The sequence below is a fragment of the Triticum urartu genome, chromosome 3 (genome assembly GCF_003073215.2).
Source record: "Triticum urartu cultivar G1812 chromosome 3, Tu2.1, whole genome shotgun sequence".
NCBI lineage: Eukaryota > Viridiplantae > Streptophyta > Magnoliopsida > Poales > Poaceae > Triticum > Triticum urartu.
The window spans coordinates 2,873,608-2,895,232 of NC_053024.1; the positions used below are offsets into that span (position 1 = coordinate 2,873,608).

The 21,625-nt window shown below is 47.5% G+C and overlaps 1 protein-coding gene and 2 pseudogenes across 1 annotated transcript; 1 reads left to right on the forward strand and 2 right to left on the reverse strand.

Moving 5' to 3' along the window:
* Window positions 1–239: 239 nt before the first annotated feature.
* On the reverse strand, window positions 240–1,376 carry LOC125542806 (F-box protein At5g49610-like). The gene has a single exon (XM_048705995.1). The coding sequence runs from the start codon at window positions 1,374–1,376 to the stop codon at window positions 240–242; it is 1,137 nt and encodes a 378-aa protein (XP_048561952.1).
* Window positions 1,377–1,891: 515 nt separating this feature from the next.
* Window positions 1,892–13,542, reverse strand: LOC125547465 (annotated as a pseudogene).
* Window positions 13,543–18,562: 5,020 nt separating this feature from the next.
* LOC125547466 lies at window positions 18,563–21,614 on the forward strand (annotated as a pseudogene).
* The last annotated feature ends 11 nt before the right edge of the window (window positions 21,615–21,625 follow it).

Below are 21,625 nucleotides of genomic sequence, written 5' to 3' on the forward strand. Positions count from 1 at the left end.
GGTCATCACTGCAGCTATAGTACATGAAATGAAATTTTTAACAAGCAAGGTTGAGCACATGTGCAATACAATTTCACACTCCACCGAAACAATTATTCAAGTATAATTGTTTTAACATGAGACACGGAAACGAGCAAAGTAGATGCTGAGTTCAAAGCTTCCTCCTACATAGAAATTACGTATTTCCTATATACTCACACGGCTGTTAAGCGTGGAGTTCGACGATGAAGAAGCACCAATTAATTAATGTTCCCCTGTAGTCCTCGGAAAAACCGTGGAAGCCTCACACGGCTGCCATTTTCTTTCCTCCGGAAGAAGACATGCCTGACTAGGCTCTCTTTGTGATAGAGTCCAAGAATCCTCGGACGGACGCTCTGCCATGGGAGTTTCTCCAGCAGCTCGCCCTTGCTGTTGTAGAAGCAACGATTGTTTACAAGCACATCTCCATTCTCAGACAGAACCTTTCCGTGTACAACATATTCCTCTGGCAATTCAGTTGTGCACTTTGATGACCATACCTCCACCTTGTAGTCCTGCAACACCCATGCTTTTACGGTCATGGTACCGACATCTATCTGGCCGATGCCGAGTGTACCATCCATCTGCAGCAGTTGTGCTGAGCTGCAGGCTGTGGGAGATTGGATCCACCTGAATGATTCAGCCAGTGTATCAAAAATTATGATCTCGCCGTCAAAGGCGTTGACAGTGTACCAGTGCAGGCAGTCATGTAGCAGGACAGGCGGGTGGTGGCAGGCATGAAGATGCCAGCATGACCTGTCCTTCTTTATAGACGACGAGGCCACCGGCAGACCGACACATCTCTCTTTTTTCCCCACGGTGAGGACGTAGTAGTAGACAACATTGTCGTCGCTGTTGTTTGGGCGCTTCCAGTAGAGGATGCGGTACTCGCCGGACGGGTGGTGAGGGTACAGGGCGGCGACATTGCCGCCGGTCAGATCCGGTAGCGCGCACCACTGACGCGTGGCTGGATTGCAGAGGTAGAAGCGGTGGTTGGAGTAAGATATGAGGATGAGGCCGTCGCAGGAGGCGTGCAAGGTGAAGTTACGGCGAGAGTAGTTGTAGTCTACGTACGCGAGGACGGGCCGGCGCGCGGCGGGGGTTCGCCGGATGTCCAGGGCATCGACCGCGGCGTGGGCGGTGTACTCATTGCCCTTGGTACGGAAGAAGACCAGCGGGAGCGACGGCTGGCGGCGGTGGTGGGCGTCGGAGGCCAGACGGCACCAGGAGCGGCAGACCAAGCGGCAGCGGAGGAGCTCCTTGGCCGGCAGGCGGGCGAGGATCTCCCATTGGAAGAGCTCGTCCGGGAGGGCGGCGACGGCGGCAAGGCCGCGCTTGCACGACGTCCCGTTCACCATGGTCTTGCACGGGGGATCGTAGGGTTTGGGCGGCTGCGGATCGTAGGGTCTGGTGGAGAATTGGGAAATCATGGCTTGCACAAGTATTAAAGCACCAGCCAACGGTGGATTAATCCATCTCGCGCCTTCATTGATTTTTTTAAATAAATATCTACATATCCATTGAGAATATGTGCAAGTTTTCACAGATACAACTTTTTATTGGAAATATGATTTTTTGAATCATTTGAAAAAAGGCTCCATAAGTTCCCTCCCACATTTGTTATGCCAGGCTACATATACCCAAGAAAAGAAAAGGCTAGAGCTAGTTCGTGAATTGCCCGCCATCGCATTGTACAAACAGGATAGGGCCGATATATGGCCACTGAGCCTTCTAAAAGGATCTACTAAATTTATCGAGTTGTTTTAAAGAATCAAAACTGTCGGTTATTAACGGATCTACATATAGCATTTCTTGCATAGCGGAGAAGGCCTCGAGCCATTTATAGAGAATATGCATCTACTTGTTTTTCTTATTTATGCTAGTATTGATTAAGAGCACAATTTCCTATACATATGTTCCACCCGGAAAACTTATGCAACATCCGCATAGAAATCTGGAATGGTCATTCGGGCCGCAACAGGAATCCTCACCGTCTTCTGATCCTTACGCCAAGTAATGCTGCCAAAGGTGTAGTCCCCTTGCAGCCTCCGCATAGGCGACAACTTCACCTTAAATGAATGAACTCTGTTCGTGGCGTCGAACACAAGCATTGGCGGCTCGACCTCGATCCTGACTCCAGCTGGGCTCTGGACTTTTGCATGGTACACAGAGTCGGCCTCACCAACGTTCGTCACTGTCCTCCACACAGTGATCGGGTGCCTCAGCTCAGGCACTGCGATAGACCGCAGGTTCAGGTGGTATGCCGGTAGCGCCGTCGCGTCACAACTCACGTTCGTCCTCCTGACGATGGTGCACCCAAAGAATCTGTTATAGTCGCGGGGATCGATGTCGTAGACCAGGCCGGGATCAGCCGCGCCGTCAGGGTTGATGTTGCCGCCGCCATAGTCAAACGGGTCTGCCATCTTCCGCAGCACTCCTTCCGCTAGTATGGGCATGTCGCGCTCGTCCGTTACACGGGCTTCACCACCATGCAAAAGAAACATAGATGAACTAGGAATCTTTGGATGTGCTACCTCTGCAGAGTTGGTTCGTATCTGCTACGTGCTTTTTACCTGTGGTGATGATGGCAGATTTTATCACGGCAGGAGACCAGTCTTGGTGCAAAGCTTTGAGTAGCGCGACGATTCCTGCTACATGTGGGGCCGCCATCGATGTCCCGGAATACATTACATAGGAATCTCCCACCGCCGCCAAGATGTTGGCTCCAGGTGCAGCTATGTCAGGCTTGATAATGTCTGGGTAATCACGTGATGGACCTCTCGAAGAGAATGCTGCCACTTTTGCCCCTAGTATCTCTTTCCCCGTAACGGTGCGTGCCGGTTCAATCTTCGCCACTGGAGAGCTGCTTACGCAACAAAAAGAAAAGGTTCTCTCCATTGAAGATAAGGGTTGAACTCCTGATGGCAGAAAACTAAGAGAAACCGCGTACCTGGTAGCGTCCATGTATTTTCCTATCTTCACCCCAGTGTCAAGGTCCACAAGAACGCAGGACATCCCTTTGCAATCACTTAGAGCGTCCGTGGTATATTGAGCGAAAATAAGACCAGATCCCCCGCCATTTTGGACGTATTGTTTCGCCTCTGCGAAAGTGTTCCGTGGGGCGATCGCGTCGGGGTCATTTGGCTGTATGGGTAAGCAGAGCAGGATTATCCCCTTCACGTCCGTGCCATTGAGGGCATCCGTGGTACACCTATATATATATACACACACACAAGCCGGAGTGAAGTCGATCAGCTTAAGAATTGCCCGACAGATTCAAAAACCCAACAAAGAGCTTATAATCCACTTACGGGCCATAAAAGGCAAGACTTGCGAAACTACTCCTTGACGAGTTCTGTACGTGGTAATAGAAAGACTGTCCCTGCAAAAAGAAAGAGACACAGTTTGCTCACACACGCTTGTGATTCTTTAGTTCTGTTTAATTTTCCTATTAGTTCCATACGTATACGTACGAGTATCTGTTGCTTGTTTCCCAGCGTGATCACCGTCGGGAACGACCGATCAACCTTGCTCGCCGCAACGGTGATGGCCCATGGTGAAGTGTTCCTGATGGTCTGCGGTCTAGGCCCGTCGTTGCCGCCCGCATACACCACGGTGATCCCCTTCTGAACTGCGTGCAGAGCGCCAAATGAGTTCTCTCCACCAGTAAGGGACAGCGACAGCACATCCACTCTATCGTAGATCGCGTCGTCGATGGCGGCCAGCACATCGGCCGAATTGCCCGACATGCGAGCGCCCCATAAGGACTTGTACACGGCTATGCGAGCGCGCGGGGCGCCTCCCCGTGCAACCCCTTTGGCGAGGCCGTGGAAGCTGGCCGCCTCCACGGCTGAGCCCGCCGCGGTGGACGCGCAGTGTGTGCCATGGCCGTTATGGTCCCGGGGCGAGAGTGAGTCCGGCTTGAGGATTTCGTCGGTCAGTCCGGCATTATAGAACCGTGCACCGATGATCTTGCGGCCGCAGTTGTTGATGCCTCAATCTGGCCCGAGTTGACACTTTCCTTTCCACCTTGACGGTACCGGCCCGTACCCTTCATCCCTCAAGCTTCTCGACTCCGGCCATATCCCTGATTAATTAGTCGGTTTATATAAGAAGAAAAGTTAGCAAATTAAAATGGGAGTGAGCAGAAAAATAATTGTTCCTTAGTCAAACTAGTAATATCCGTCACACTGGGATTCATCTTATCTCTTTTGCAATGGTCGCACGGTTCTCAATTTAGTAAGTAAGACTGAATAGTTATCTCTCAGCCCTCTAGAAAAAATACCAAAACTAAACTAATTATAAACACATGGATGCATATATAGATCTGAGACAATTCAATCACTGTACGAGTTCAAACAGTGGTAACTAACTGGTTGACTAACCGGTGTCAACAACCCCGATGATTACATCGTCTCCATAGTTTTTCTGAACACAATCCTCTCCATAGTTGCTTCCATGGAGTAGCTCCTTGTGATGGTTGCGCTGTGCGTTTTGCTCTGCTCGACGCTGATGACCTCCGGAAACTCTGCACACATCACATCACATGATAATTGCTCAATTATAGAGCTTAATATGCAAGGAGAAATGAGAACTAAATTAGTTGTCCATGACGACGATGACTTCCTACCTGCAAGCTGCTTTGCTTGCTCCGATGTAAGCATCGCAGCAAAGCCGGAGAAGCCATGCTTGTAGTTGTACACCACAGAGGCAACAGACTCCTCCTTGCTTCCGAGAAGATCGGTGAGCATGTCATGGTGCGAGGCCACGACGTGATCGGGGTGTCCATGCTTCACGTCACCCAGGTAAACTATGTAGAGCTAAACACAACAGATGCATACATTTTTGATCACAACTGCATGACCTAATAGTGCCCATTTTTTGCCATGGATGCCTCTCGTCGTTCACCACGGTAAGACGTCATCAGAGGGGCCAGAAAGGAGGCTCAGGTACTCCCATGCTTGGTGATAGTTGTTGGTAGAGATCTTGTAGAAGGAACCGGGCGGGGGGCGGGGTGGCCATGGCTCATCCGCCGAGGGGCGGGGGGCGGGGTGGCCCCGGGGAGCGATCTAGGCCAACGACGGAAGCCCTCGAGGGATCGCCGGCGATAGAGTTGCCGGCGCGATCGCCGGACTGTGGCGATTCACGAGATCCGGAGTCGACGGCGCAGATCGGGGGTTTCCTGCATCCTGCAAAATGGAGAATTCTCTTCGAGGATGTTCGGGCAATCAGTCTCCGATCGGAGGGAATCCTATTTACGTACTACCCATCGAGATGGATGGTGCTGCGCGACCTGGACGATGATATCCTAGGCGGCCGCTACCTGAACGAGGAAGAGGAGATCTCTGAAGGTACGCGTTTGTTGATTGATTATTTCAATGTTACCATTTGTTCATTCTTGCAGGAAGATCCGGAGACGCATGATCAAACCGAGGTCATTGATCTCACGGATGATCCCAAGCGATCACAACCGCAGTTCGGGGGACGAGTTTCTGTTTTGGCTGATGCGGACGTTGAGGTAACACCGGCGAAAGAAGATCCGGAGGAAGAATGCCCGGTGCAGTCGGTGGCTCAGCCACACGCGACCTCGCCTTTGGGGAAGATTAAACTGGAGCAGCGCACTGGAATCGCTATGGCAACGGGACGGGCGACTGGGCGGGCGATCGTGCGCCCGACCGCGGTGGTGCCATCCATAAACGGTGGTCGCCGGCGAGTCGGCGGGCGTTTTTGGGCTCTCGCCGAATCCGACGAGGAGGAAGCGGACGACGATGTAGATGCATCACTGGTGGAGTCGCCGATATCTCCAACTCCTTCGGACATCATTTGCGATTTTTTGCAGTCAGGTTATAGCGAAGATGAGGTGGCCACTACGATCGATCGAGGCCTGCCGCTGGAGGATCCGGCACGGATCGGTCTACACGCGGGCGAGAAGATCGAGATGCTCCGGCGAGTCGTTCATCGCAAGACGGCGGCGTCGGCGATACGGCCTTGGAAAGGTCCTATACCTAAGGTGAGTCTCCCAAACCTTACGTTATTCGATATGATTCGACCGGAGTCTTGGGTTACTGTGAAGAAGAGAAAGAATGCGAGGCGGAGTGTCCCTCGTCAGGCGCCGGCGGCGTCCACGATGGCCGTGTCGGCGGCCAAAATCTCGAAGGCGAGAGAGCTTCTTTGAATCAGCTCTTGGGGTCGGCTGGGCCGGTTCGGATGGATCCGCGAAGTGTTGGGCCGGGGTCAGGTGGGTATGAGGCCCACGTTGTACCAGGCCGACCTTCTGCCCATAGCAATACGCCATGCACGTACGAGGGCATTCACGTTTCCTGTACTGCGCCGTCTCTCAAGGGTTCTAGGGTTCGCAGGCTAGGGAAGAGAGGATTCCCGGTCTGTGGCGCCGGGCGGGCGAGAAGGATCCGGCCGCTCTCTGCGATGGCAGGCCGCGGGGCCGCGCCGCCGCCTCCACCGAATACCAATTCTGCAGGAAGGGGCGGGCCGGCTCTGCCGCCAGTGCCGGCTGTTGGTCAGAGGCCGCCGGCGGGGGGCGGGGTGGCCCTGGCTCATCCGGGCTGAGGCGCTGGCAACCAGAGTAGCCGGCCTTCGGGGCAGATGCCACCTGCTGCAGGGCGAGGCGGGCTGAGACCGCCAGCGCCGGGAGGGGCGCCCGTGGCCCTGCCAGCTGCGGGACGTGCTGGCCCCCGGCCGCCTGCGCCGGCCGTGCCTGTTGTTGTTCCGGCTGGCCGGGGCAGTACTGTGCCTGGGGTGGTGCAGAATCCGGCGGGCGGTCCGCATCGTGCCGCTCCGCCGCCCCACTACGTCGCAAGACCGCCTCAGAACTGTGTGGGTGCGACGCTCACGACGCAGGATTCTAGCAACAAACAGCCCAATGATCCGCTCCGAGGCCAGTGGGGGGATGACAGGTATGATGCATATGGGGAAGGACGGCATCGAGGTTCTTCCTCCTCAGGAGGAGGTCGCGGATATGCCTGGCAGAGTGACGGGTCTACTGAGAGACCGTTTCTCGGTCCGGCAGGTGGATTTGTCGAGGGGGCTTCCGGCCCGGATCACCGTCATAGAGGAGGCTTTCGAGGACATCGTGGTGGTCGGGGTGGGGGCCGTGGAAGATTTTGCCGACCGCCCCCGCCCAGGGCAGTTGATCCTACGACGCCTGCAGTGGAGTCTGACCATACTTCCACTGAGCTTCCTTCCCAGGCGATGGAGGTGGTTAACACCTTGGCCAGTGTCGAGGTTCCTGAGGCTGGGATGGTGGATGAGACTACTGACAGGACTGATACCGACAGGGCGTCAAAATATGCACGTAAGAAGGAGAGAATGATTTGTTACCGTTGCGGTGAGAAGGGCCACTTCATTGCTGAGTGTGTGGCCCAGCTGTGCGAGTCGTGTGGTAAGCCTGCACATGACTCGGGGGAGTGCCCATTGTTGCGTGACCTGCCTCCGACGCTGAATATGTATGGAGTCTATTGTGCTGAGCTCATGTTTTTTGAGTCCCCGGCGGCGAGAGAGGTCCCGGAGGATACCCTGAGCTTGACTACCGGGATTGTGAAAGCAACCCAGGGCGAGGTGACTGAGGCACAGATTGTGAGGAGGCTTCAGGACCTGGCTCCCGGGGATTTTCGATGGGAATTGGTGCTTATTGAGGACATGTCGTTTAAGGTTGAGTTCCCAACTGTGGATGATTTGCAGAGATTGTTGAGCTTTGGCTTGTGTAGAGTACCCGGTACTAAGTGTATCCTGGAGTTCCACGAGTGGAAGCAAGTTGAGCCTAAGGGAAAGCCGCTTACGCAGGTCTGGTTGCGGTTTACAGGGGGCCCATCTAAGCCTCTGCAGGACGCTCGAGTGGTGGCTAGTATGGGAATCATGGTGGGGAAGACAGAAAAAGTGGATATGGCTTTCACACGTGCCCATGGGGTGGCCCCGCTATTAGTGAGTGTTCTGAATATTGAGTTTGTGCCCGATAAGGTCAACTGGACCTACAGGGGAGAGGTGTTCCCGCTAGACATCGAGTTTGAGGACACTGCTTTATTTGATGATGCGGTTAATGGTAACGATGTTCACATGCACGACAGTGATGGCAATGCCGGGGCCGAGGGGGCACCGTCCGATCAGACCACGCGCGAGGGGTCTAATGGTTCTTCTCAGTTGCCTGGGGCTGGGACCGGGGTTGAGCCTGCAGCTTCCCCAGCGGTGCCCATGACTACTCTGCGTTTTGGGTCCTTTGAGCCAGCCTCGGCACCTCCCGGACTATGGAGTGACCGGGTAGATTCTGATGATTCTCTTGAGCACACGCTCCCCTCGTTGGAGTTCGAGGGGGATGCTGGATTGTTTGCTGGACGGCCGGCAAGGTCTCTGGTCGGAGCTACGGAGAGGAGTCCGAAGGGAGCTTCTCTTGTCCTGGCGCCCCATGTGGACGCGACTCCGGTGTCGGCGTCTACGGGCAAGATGGGTCGTGGGGGAGGAGCTTCGGGGCAGGTGGCCTCGCCCTCTACCCACCCCACCACGCTCTCGGCGGCGTCGGTCACGCCGGCCCCGTGTGGGTCGGCCGGTGCGGGGAGCGGGAGCCCGAGGCAGGCGGCCTCAGCTCCTGCTTCCCCGACGGTGGCGGCAACCACCGCGGCAGCAGCTGCGCTGGGGGGGGGGTGCTGGGGCAGGAGGCCTTGGCTCCCCCTTCGCCCTCGACGATCAGGAGGACCGTCTCTCCCTCGCCGATGGCTCATACGTCTGAGCCGGCGGCTGAGGTCGGAGGAGGACGCGGGCAGGCGGCCCCCGTCATCTCCTCTTCGCTCCTACCCATGGCCAGGGTCCCTAGTGTGGGACTCCCGTCTAAGGGGATCGGGAGCCTGCAGACGCCTTCTCTGGTAACCCCGGTACAGCCTTTGAGGGACTCTGTGCCAGGTGTTACTAGGGAGGAGGTTGTCGCGTTTGGCGGGATCCCGGACCCTATCGCCGAGGGGAGACGGATGAGTGCTCGCATCTTCGACATCCCCGAGGTGGATGATATGCAGCAGCGGTGCGCTATGAGGGCGGCCAAGCTTCAGGAGGCTGCTTTGTCTTCCGGTATGTCCGTCAACCTATCTAATTCCTTATTGCATTTTTCTAATGAGGAGATTATAAATAATGCAAACCAATTAGGAGTTTCACTAGGTGCTACGGATAGTGAGATTTCCAATTCGGTGAATGATTTATTAGATTTGGAGGCGGAACGTGCCTTAGAGACTATTCATAATCTTGCAGCCGTTAAACCAATGAAGGATGATGAGATTGATGCGTTAGGGGTCAGAGTGCTAGATAATCTATGTGCGGATTTAGCACCACCCAATCATGACTCTGACGAAGATGATGTACCCCTAGAGATTGATGATAGTAATATTTGTGAACCCGGTTATGAGGACCGGGCGACAGAACCTAGTAAACCTAAGCGTAAGTGGAATCGGAAGATCTATCCCGATTCCGCAGTTCGTAGGAGTGCTAGGATTCGAACCACTAAAAAATTCCATGATGAATTATGAGAGGAATATTTTGGAATAGCAGAGGTCTGAAGGACTTGGCTAAAAGAAGATTCCTTGCTGAGGCAGCTTTAGAACAGAGGGTAGATTTTGTTGCTCTATCGAAGACGGGTAGAGATAACTTTGCACCCCAGTTTCTCTCTTCTTTGGTGGGTGGTATTGATTTTGATTGGCATTGCCTCCCTCCGCGAGGAAGGTCGGGTGGTATCTTACTGGGTGTGAGATGCAATTCGATTGAAGTCCGAAGTGTAGTGATGGGCGACTTCGCGGTGAAGTTTCGAGTCAGGTCTAGGATAGACGGTTTTAACTGGGCTTTGGTGGCGGTGTATGGTGCCGCACAGCCCGAGCTTAAAGCGGAGTTTCTGGCGAACCTGGTTCGTATCTGTGGGTCAGAACAGCTTCCAATTTTAGTTGGAGGTGATTTCAATATCATCAGGAGGAGAGAGGAGAAGAACAATGATAACTTTGACGGCAGATGGTCGTTTATGTTCAATACCATTATTGAAAGCTTGGATCTGAGAGAGATAGAGCTTTCTGGTAGAAAGTTCACCTGGGCTAATGCTCTGCCACACCCAACCTATGAAAAACTTGATCGAGTTCTTGCGAGCGTGGAGTGGGAACAAAAGTTCCCTCTAGTGACGGCGCAAACTCTTTCAAGGGGAATATCTGATCATACCCCATTGTTCGTGGACTCAGGTGAGCCGAACCATGTGGGTAACAAGAACACCTTCTCCTTCGAGATGTCATGGTTTGAACGTGAGGGGTTTTCGGATTTGATTTCCAGGGAGTGGGATAGAGGTGTTGGAGGCAAGACTGCGTTAGAGCGTTGGCAGAATAAGATTAGGCATTTAAGGAGTTTCTTACGGGGCTGGGCTAAGAACCTCCGTGGTGTGTATAAGATGGAAAAGGATAGACTCCTTGCTCTTATACAGGCCCTGGACATACAGGCCGAATCCACTATCTTAACGTCAACTGAGCTTCAGGCTAAAAATGAGGCGGAGAAGAGGTTGAAAGAACAGCTCCGCGAAGAAGAATTGAAGTGGGCTTTGCGTGCTAAAGTCTGCAAAGTAGTCCAAGGGGACGCGAATACTCAGTTCTTCCATTTGATAGCCAATGGCAAGCACAGAAAGAAGCATATCTTTCAGCTTGAGCAAGACGAGGGTACTATTTTAGGCCAGGACAACCTAAAAACATATATTACCGACTATTATAAGCAGTTGTTTGGACCTCCGGAGGAGAATTGTGTGTCCCTCGATGAGTCCAGGACTGAGGATGTGCCTCAGCTATCGGCTGCCGATAATGATATTATGGTTGCCCCGTTCTCGGAGAAGGAGGTGTTTGATGCTATTGCACAGATGAAAAACAACAAGGCTCCCGGACCGGATGGATTCCCGGTAGAGTTCTATAAAAAGTGCTGGCACATTATTAAGGGGGATTTACTACCTATGTTCCATGATCTGTTCTGTGGCCAGCTTCAATTATTTCACTTGAATTTTGGGACTATCACACTGCTTCCCAAGAAGACGGATGCGGTGAGAATTGAGCAATTCAGGCCGATCTGTCTCCTCAATGTTAGTTTCAAAATTTTCACCAAGGTCGGGACAAACAGACTCACACAGATTGCGCATTCTGTGGTGCAGCAGTCTCAAACTGCTTTCATGCTGGACAGAAATATCCTTGAAGGGGTGGTCGTCCTTCATGAAACACTCCATGAAATCCATTCCAAAAAATTAGATGGAGTAATTTTAAGGTGGATTTCGAGAAAGCGTACGATAAGGTCAAATGGCCATTCCTCCAACAGTCATTGCATATGAAAGGTTTTGATGAAGCCTGGCGCCGACAGGTTGAATCATTTACGCAGAAAGGTAGTGTGGGAATTAAAGTTAATGATGACATAGGTCATTACTTCCAGACACATAAAGGCCTAAGACAAGGAGATCCGATGTCCCCTATCTTGTTTAACATTGTGGTGGACATGTTAGCAATTTTGATAGGAAGGGCTAAGGAAAATGGTCAAGTAGGTGGATTGGTACCTCATCTAATTGATGGAGGTGTATCCATCCTTCAGTACGCTGATGATACAATCATCTTTATGGAGCATGACTTGGCCAAGGCGAGAAATATGAAGCTGGTGTTATGCCTATTTGAACAATTGACCGGGTTAAAGATTAACTTTCATAAGAGCGAGCTGTTCTGCTTTGGTAGGGCCAAAGATGAACAGGAGGCTTATAGGCAATTGTTTGGGTGTGAGTTGGGCGAGTTACCCTTCTCTTACCTGGGGATTCCAATCCACCATCGTAGGCTGACTAACAGAGAGTGGAAGTGCATCGAGGATCGGTTTGAGAAAAAAAATGAGTTGTTGGAAGGGTAAGCTCATGTCATACGGAGGCCGATTAATCCTAATTAACTCGGTGCTCACGAGTATGCCAATGTTTCTCCTATCGTTCTTTGAGGTCCCAGTTGGGGTTAGGAAGAGACTGGACTTCTATCGATCGCGTTTCTTTTGGCAGGGTGATGAGCTTAAAAGAAAATATCGGCTTGCTAAATGGGACATCATCTGTAGACCGAAAGACCAAGGGGGTCTAGGTATTGAGAATCTAGAAGTTAAGAATAAATGCCTTCTTAGCAAGTGGCTGTGGAAGCTCTCATTGGAGAATGATGCTATGTGGGCTCAAATCCTTCGCAGCAAGTACCTCCAGACCAAAACTTTGTCCCAGGTTACTGTCAGGCCGACCGATTCGCCTTTCTGGAAAGGCTTGATGAAAGTCAAACAGTCATTGTTTAATAGGGCGAAGTTTGTTATTGGAAACGGCACGAGTACACGTTTCTGGGAGGATACTTGGCTTGGCGAGACACCCTTGGCCATCCAATATCCGTCTTTATACCGCATTGCGCAACGACGTGAGGTGTTCGTTGCATCGGTCTTTCAATCGATCCCCCTTAATATTCAGTTCCGACGAACGCTAGCGGGCAATCGTTGGGAACAATGGCTCCATCTAGTTAGGAGACTGATGGAAGTCCAGCTTTCACAACAACCCGATGAATTACGCTGGAAACTGACTAAATCTGGAGTATTTACGGTTAAATCAATGTATATTGATGTTATTAACTCAAACTCCATTCCTACGTCCAAGCATGTTTGGGATGTCAAAGTTCCTTTAAAAATAAAAGTGTTTATGTGGTTTGTCCATAAACAAGTTATTTTAAATAAGGACAACCTCATAAAGCGTAATTGGACAGGACCTACTAGGTGTAGTTTCTGTGATCGGGATGAGACTATCAAACATCTCTTTTTTGATTGCCAATTAGCCAAGGTACTTTGGCAGACGGTCCACATTGCTTTTAGTATCAATCAACCGAATTCTGTTTATGCGTTATTTGGGACATGGCTTAATGGGATTGAGCCTAACTTAGCGAGACATATTCGGGTTGGGGTTTGTGCTTTGCTATGGACTATCTGGACTTGCAGAAATGATTTGTTTTTTAACAGAATATCATGTATACATTTTTTGCAGGTCATATTCCGAACTACGGCACTGATCCGTTCGTGGTCGCTACTCACCCAGACGGAGGCCAGGGAGCATTTGGTTACTGGGTCTTTCCGCTGGGAGATGGTAGCTCGGGATATTTTCAACCGGTTTGGATGGCGGTCATGTAATAGGATAGGCACTTAGATTTCCTATCTATTTTTTAGTCAGCCGGTTGTGGCATCTTTTCTCGGCTAGTTGGTGTTTCTAGCCCCTTTTTGGCTCTGTGTGAGCTATCTGTGCTTTTTTATTATTTGAAGACCTTTGAAACCATGTTAACACTACTTTATTTGGTTAATAAGAGGGCCGTATGCATCTTTCTGATGCAGAGGCCGGGGAATCATCCCTTTTCCTTCATGCATCCAGAGGGCTAGCTTGAAACGTCACCGTTAATTAATTAATTAATAAATTAAACTACTGAAGCACAAATTACCTTGCTGAGACGATCCTCCCTGTACTCTGCACAATAGTATGCAAAGGCAAAGTTACTTATGTTCGAAAGGCCTGACTTTTCTTCATCTGAATTATTTGCAGTTTCTTTCGAGAACAAAATATGAGCATGAGCATCAAGGTGCCCACACGGTGCGCTCCATGTCAATTATGCTCATAATGACCAACAGACTTTTTTTTCCAGTTGAAGGCTATGTATCTTTGAAAGGTTCAACTTTCCCTTATCTTGATCATTTGTATTTCTCTTACGAACAAGAATGAGCAAAGTTTTCAGTGACGCTAACATGTAAAGTTGGAGAAAAATTACTGAAAACTCCTCCCCCTCCCTCCCTCCCGCTCTAAACACACACTTGTGCCGACGACCCTGTTGGCCGTGTAAGCAGCCTAATGGAAATTTGTTCAGGTGGGAGAATGCCCCTAGGCTTTTAGAAAAATTATACTACATACCATGAACAAAGCAAGGATATATCTGGCGCGTATGGTATATTGTTGCCCACACACAGCCTTGGTTATGTACCTTATATGCAAACTTCAAGAAAATCTACAAATTGAAAGTGAGGAAATAGATACAATGCAATATGAAGATACATTTGAATTCAAAACACATGTCAAGAAGCAAGAAGATACGACGGTGTGTCTAATAATTATTGCGTTGAAATTTGACCTCATATTGCTGGTTGTTGCTATCTAACTGCATAAAATGAAACATCTCTCCCCTTCCCTACAAAAGGGAAACTTCTCCCTCCTCAAATCTCTCCAAACCATATATAAACTAGAGATCCTACCCCCTGCATTGCTACAGGAATTGGTTGTGGTTATTTTGAATGAGATTCGGTTGTATGTAGAGCTGCAAGGAAAACTCGAGGCTCGTGAGCCGCTTGAGATTGACTCGTCTTTTTGCTCGACTTGAGATCAACTCAAAAAGAAATGAGCTAACTATGAACACGTTATGTAGCTCGATGGAGAAACGAACTGATCTCGAGCCAACAATGGCTTGCTTGACTTTACCTTGATAATTCGATATAATATTATTGTATTAAATAATCATGATATATATTAGAAGGGAATATGAGAATTTATTACCATGCATGTTTTGTATTATTTTTCTTCATTTTATTTACTAGCAAACATGGAAGCTTAATTAAGAGTGAAGACAATTCAGGGCTCAATATGGTACGTGGTCAACTATGTGTTAAATATCATGTTAATTTTGGCCAAAGTTTCAAAGCAATCACACCCTCATATTCTTACTATTAAGTACTATTCTTCAGTTGAGAGAGAATAAGTTGAACTACCATGGAAAAAAATATATTACCATCATTTTGATTGGAATAATATTTTATAGTGGTTTTCTTATGCTGTGTTGTGGCCTATCTTGTTCAAAACATTTCCTTAGATTATTGAAAGTCATCTTATTTTGCTCGAAACTACCTCGAGATCGTTACAAGCTGAGTACGAGCCACTTTCTACAACTGGACTTTCAATTTCACTCAGTTTGAGCTCGCTTGAGTTTCAATATAAGTTGAGCAGAGCCTAGTCCAACTCGCTCGAACTCGACTTGTTTGCAGCCCTAGTTGTATGTAATATTACCATTTAGATCAATAATATGAGAACTGAAACTACAATACGTAAAAGTTAGTGTGCTTGATTATTGTAGAGTTGTGGAATATTTATTGAATATGAGATGCAAGAAGGGTGCATGTTAAAAATGGGTCTTTTTTCCATGCATGGTGACATGATGAGTCGGTATAGTTGCATGTTGAGAGAATTAGAGTTAGTGAGGATCAACTATTTAGGTATATATAGAATGTGCACTAAATTTATTTTGGATTTTTCTTAAAACTGGTTAATTAATCCAATGTATTCCCTTAGTTGATGTAACATGTGCATATTGGACTTAGTCATGGTAGGCATATGCTTTCAGATAAAGATGTTGTAGTCATGTAATCACGTTCAAGCAAATTTAAATTATCTTCTCTTGTATTTTGCGCTTGTAGTTGGATTAATTTGCATGTCATGCATGTCACAAAAATTTCTCTATTCACGCCACACTGTCAAAATGCCTATGAAGCGAGTATATTTGATATTCAAGATGGTCTACGACTGGTGGCAATATACTGAAATGCAATGTGTGATCTAGACCGACTTCTCAAAGGTAATCAAATGCTTAACATATAGAAGCAGGATGATTGTTCCAGCCCTGACAATATCGTCCGGGGCATCAAAGAGTTGCTATCGGGGGGCAGGGAACTTATACTTATGAAGACTTAAGTAATAGTCAAAATAGAGCTGTAGATACTATAGCCAACACTTCTAGATTTGGGCAACTCACAGAGGATACCCCCGATTTCATTGCAGACAATATGGTGCAGATTGTAATTCTATTCTGAGTAATAAAATCCCCATCTTCCTCACAAATTTTCTCTCCCATTTGGCTCTTGTATTGCATTTCAGTAGCATAAAAAGTAAAATGTGTTCAAACATTTATGGACAAGAAGTGATTTGATACCTTTTGATTTGGTCAGATGTTGGCATGCCAAATATTGACATCAAACCAATCATCCTCTAAATATCCGAGCTATGCTTAGTTGACTTGGCAAGCTAGGGGGCTGGTGAACTGGAGAGTGATTGATGGGCCAGCAAGGCTATCTACCTCATGCATTCATGATAGAGGAGCCCTCTTCTTCGCGGATGGTTCACCACAACTATATACAGGTACGTACGTGTCGATGGAAGCCGTACGTTATTTTCAGTGTACCAGCTGTAGTAGCTAGCAATTGAGCACATATGTAGAGCTACATGTGTACATACATACTGGATTAGTCATCAGGAGTCGTCTCGTCTAATTACAACGACTTTTCTCCTGCGCTTAAGAGTTGTTTAGATAACCCAACAAGCACACAAGGAGAAGCCCAGGCTAGCCCACAAGGCTCGCAAACCCGAGCATACACTCACCTCTACGAACGCACACAAGCACACCCTATCTCTATAAGCACCTCCAGGAGACTGAGCCGGCATAACATCTTGAGATTGACGAAGTTAACACAGGTGCCTCTTAGTTGACGGAAATGTCTCGTCCCACTGAAGGAACATCGCCGGAAAGCCATTGGTCCATCTTGCGGCCATGTGGACATCCCTGCAGGTGACATGCAGAGCCATCCGCGGATGCGATATCTCGCCTAATGCAAGTTGTAGAGTCCACCTGCCTGCACCTGCTCTGATCTATAGCACGGTGGTTTTTTGTTTTTGTTTCTCTTTATTTCTCTTGCGCTTTTCTTTATTTTTTTGTTTTAGGTTCTTTCGTTATTGTTTTCTCCTTTTCTATGTTTATTTTAAATTAAATAAACTCATTAATTTTAAATATGGTCCCTTTCATTTTCTTTTCTGCTTTACTTTTCATGTTCATCGCTAATTTTAATTATCTTCTTCTCTTGAGAAAGATAAAAGGGGATGTTTTAAAATAAGTGACGAAGGAAAAAAAAGGAAAAAAAGAATGTTTAAAATACGTGATGGACATGAAAAGATGTTCCTTTTGTAGTTCATATTGTTTAAAAATGTCCACAGGGTTTCTAAAGATGGTCAGGTATATTTTAAAATTGACCAATGTGCATCTAAATCATGTACATAAAAATGTTCATTGCGTTTTAAAATATTGTTCATCTTGTATTTATAAGCAATCATAACATATTTCAGTAAATATTCATCGTGTATTTTAAAAATACATTCATTATGTATTTTATAAATGTTCATTGTGTACTAAAAAATGTGCATTGTTTATATTAAAAATTTACACCATGTATTAATTTTATTCCATTGTGTATTTCAAAAGGTCTTCGGGTATGTTTTAAAAATGTTCATACTGTATTTTGAATATGTTCATCACACATTTATAAAATGTTCACTGTGTATACTTCGAAAACAATGCTTATCTTGTATTTACAATATGTTCATCCTCTAAATTAACAAATTTATTCGCATATTAAAAAACATTCATCATGTTTGAAGAATTGTTCATCGTGTAATTCAAAAAATGATTATTACTTATTAAAAGTGTGTTCGCATATTTCAGATGTGATAGTGTATTTTAAAAAATGTTCACATATTTTTAAATACACTATGAACATCCTTATAGTTTAACTAAAAGAATATAGAAAAACTTGTTATCCAGCAGACTTGTTATTTTTTTACTTGAACTTGTTGTATGAACGTGGTGGTTTGCTTTATATATAAAGCAGCACGAAAGCCCATTTCGAGGAGTTGCACAAGATGCCCCACTTGTCTGCTCGCGTCATCCTATAGATATTCATCGATCGCTCACTTTGTTTCGCTAACTACTTGTCCGCATGTCACCATCGACGTACAACAAAGAATACAGAGTTACTGTTGATTTCGTTGACTGACAATGTTTCCAATGGACCAGTTGCAATGTAAACATTAGTTCTGCGTAACTACGTAACATCGCGCATGTCTGATGCAAAAACTATGGGCTGGCTCGGTCTATACCTATTTGCATCTTGTGCGACTGCACTCGTAATCAATGGTGTAGGCATTTGTCATGTTGCTACATATACCATTAGGTGTCACGGAGCTGGCCCTTTGTTGTGCTAATTACTTGTCCCCAGTCACCATCCACGACCAAGGAAAACCAATCTCCTTGATTAACAAATATAACCAACAATCGAGCAGTTGCAATGTAAACATCAGTTCAGCTCCTAGTTTCGTTTGTAGAACCGGCAGGCGGCAGCACCTGGGTTCACCGGAGACACAAACGACCAAAGTAGCTAGCATCCGTGACCCGTGTGCTTTATTGAAACAGACGCGTGGGAGTCTCTTGATGTGGATGCACATTCGTATATAAGAAATAATATAAAAAGAGGTTTGACGTGATGTTGAACTCCTGAACTTTTAACCGTCCGGGGAAAACATATTCGGGTTTGGAACTCCAAGCCGAGGTGGCACATACCAAGTAGAAGTATCAAAACTTCATGCTGGATGGATGGTACCATCTAAACCAGCGGTAGAAGAGGTCAGGGGTGGCACACACGGAGTAGGACTACTGGTGTTAACGCGCGGCATGCACTATAAATTCATAGGCCACCACCATGGATGAGACCCATCACCACAACACACGCCTCTCAGAACCAAGCAAGAAATGACAATGAGGTTCTCTTCTTCCTCCTCGCACGCCCATCACCGCCTAGCTTGGGTGTTGCTACTTCTGCTCTGCCATAGCATGCAGCTATGCAGAGTAAACGGAGGATTGTCTCGCAAGGTAATGAAGCATGCACGTTTCTGTAGTTTAATTAATTAATGGTGGTGCGCTCCAGGTGTAGCTAACCCTCCTCTTCATGCCTATGTGTTTAGCTTTACATAGTTTACCTAGGAGACGTGAAGCATGGACACCCACCATGACATGCTCACCACTCTTCTCGAAAGGTATGCGTAATTTCTAACATGAAATTTGGATTCTCTTTGTTCTAAGAGATAGCACCATCTATATAATGATAGAGTTTTGTTTCTGTGCCATAAAAGTCATAAATGGGCAAGATGAAACCGACTTTTATCTCAGCTTAGATACCGTTTGTTAACACAATCGAACACAACATTCGGTCATTAAAATCTTGTACGCAGTGTCAAATATTGTGTGTGTGTGTGTGTGTGTGTGTGTGTGTGTGTACATATATTTATTATTATTTTGAGACAATCTATTGAGATGATGAGTATTTAACTAGCATATCAACACTAAATTTAATTAGTAAGGAAGAAACTTCGACCTCCATGGTGTACAACTACAAGCATGGCTTCTCTGGATTCGCCGCGATGCTTACTGCAGATCAAGCAAGACAACTTGCAGGTTTTTTTCATGAATCATCATCTGATTGACCACTTGGTTTCGCTTGCACGCATATCTTAGTGTAATCTAGCAATGGCATCCTCATCACCTCATGGGATTTGTGCAGACTATCCAGAGGTCATCAGCGTCCAACCTAGCAGAACGCACAGGACCACCACCACGCAGAGCTGGGACTTTCTTGGGCTCAACTACCAGAAGCCAAGCGCTGGCAGTGGGCTACTCGATGGAAGCAAGTATGGAGACGATGTAATTATCGGGGTGGTCGACACCGGTTAGTATTTAATTAATTACCACTGCTTGACCTCGTACGTAGGACGGACGGTATCTGTGTGCATCCACCGCATGGTCAAGAGGTTAGGGATTTCCCCTTTAAAATACCGTACCTAGGACATACTCCCAATGATCCCAAATAAATGTTGTGGTTTTAGTTCGTATTAGTGCAAATTTTAACTAAAACCACGACACTTATTTTAGATCCGAGGGAGTACAAGTCTCGATTATGCATATATTTTAATTCATTTACTCTATTCTAAGACAACTAGGAGATACCTAAATCATTGTTACCGCCGAGAACAGTATGATCTAACTTAATGATTCCTGTCATTGTTAAAGATGAAAAAATGTTGATATATATACACATGCATGTGTTTTATTCAGATGTTCTATTTTTTAGCCACTGAGAGCACCAAGATCAAACTTAATTATTCGTGTCTCAGTGAGAGGGACAATAGCAAATCTTGATCAAGAGCTAACAACAACTCGGAAGAAATAATTATTCCCAAGTCAACCTAGCTAGCCAGCCAATCCCGTTCTAATTTGGCGCCATTTCTTTCCTGTACAACCCGACTAACCAGGGATATGGCCTGAGTCGAGGAGCTTCAGCGATGAAGGGTACGGACCCATACCGTCAAGGTGGAAAGGGAAGTGCCAAGTCGGGGCAGCAAGATCATCGGCGCTCGCTTCTACACCGCCGGTGTGGCCGAGGAGGACCTCAAGACTGACACACTGTCGCCACGGGACCACAACGGCCATGGCACACACTGTGCGTCCACCGCAGCAGGCTCAGCTGTGGAGGCGGCTAGCTTCCATGGCCTTGCGGAGGGGGTTGCAAGAGGAGGTGCGCCGCATGCTCGCATTGCGGTGTACAAGTCGGCGTGGGGTGCCGGTGGCGTTGTTCATACAGCGCCTGTGCTAGCCGCCATCGACGATGCGATCCACGACGGAGTGGACGTGCTGTCCTTGTCTCTCACCGACATGGGCGAGAATTCGTTTGGTGCTCTGCATGCGGTTCAAAAGGGGATCACCGTGGTGTATGCGGGCGGCAACAGTGGACCAAGACCGCAGACCATTCAGAACACTTCGCCGTGGGTCATCACCGTGGCGGCGAGCAAGATTGATCGGTCGTTCCCGACGATGATCACGCTGGGAAACAAGCAAAAGATAGTGGTACGTACCTACATAATCAGTGGTAAAAACAATAGCTCTAAGAATCACAAGCTCTTGAGTAAACTCTACCGGTTGCGGTTTTTCAGGGGCAGTCTCTTTATTACCAAGCCAAGAACTCGTCGAGAGGCAGTTTTGCAAGTATTGTTGTTGGAGTCGTGTAAGTAAATTAATCAATTTGCTGGGTCCTTTCTAGAGCCGACCTGACTGTGTGGTGTTTTCTGTATTTAGCTGTACAGCGGAAGGTCTTAATGGAACGGAGGTACAAGGGAAAATCCTGCTCTGCTTGCCCATACAACCAAGGGATCAAGACGTGCTCACACCACTGAGGACTTTCATGCAGGCCGCACAATACGTCCTGGATGGCAAGGGATCTGGTCTTATCTTTGCTCAAGGTATATTGTTCTGGACCATCTCCTTCATCTATGTCGTCAGCATCCAAATCATCTTAACTTATGCATATCGGAGTGGGTTCATGGTTGCATGTTCTGCTACAGTGACTCATCCATGGGTCCTCTCGCGCTACTTTTTTACTTGAAGCCTGGGACGAAACTACTTTGCCTTTGTTGTACTAAAATAGCGAAACTGCATACATTGTGTAATTTTTCGGTATTGACATATAAATAGATATACAGTGTGCAATACCTCTGAAAGAAAAGGCAGATTAAACAATCCAGAGCTATCCTCACTAACTTATTTATTTTAACATGTAAGTAGCACGGAAGTCTAGTGGTTGTATAGTCTATTATGCAGAAATTGATAGAGCAGTCAAAAGATCTTTTGAGGGGTATGCCAGTCAAAAGATGGTACCTATC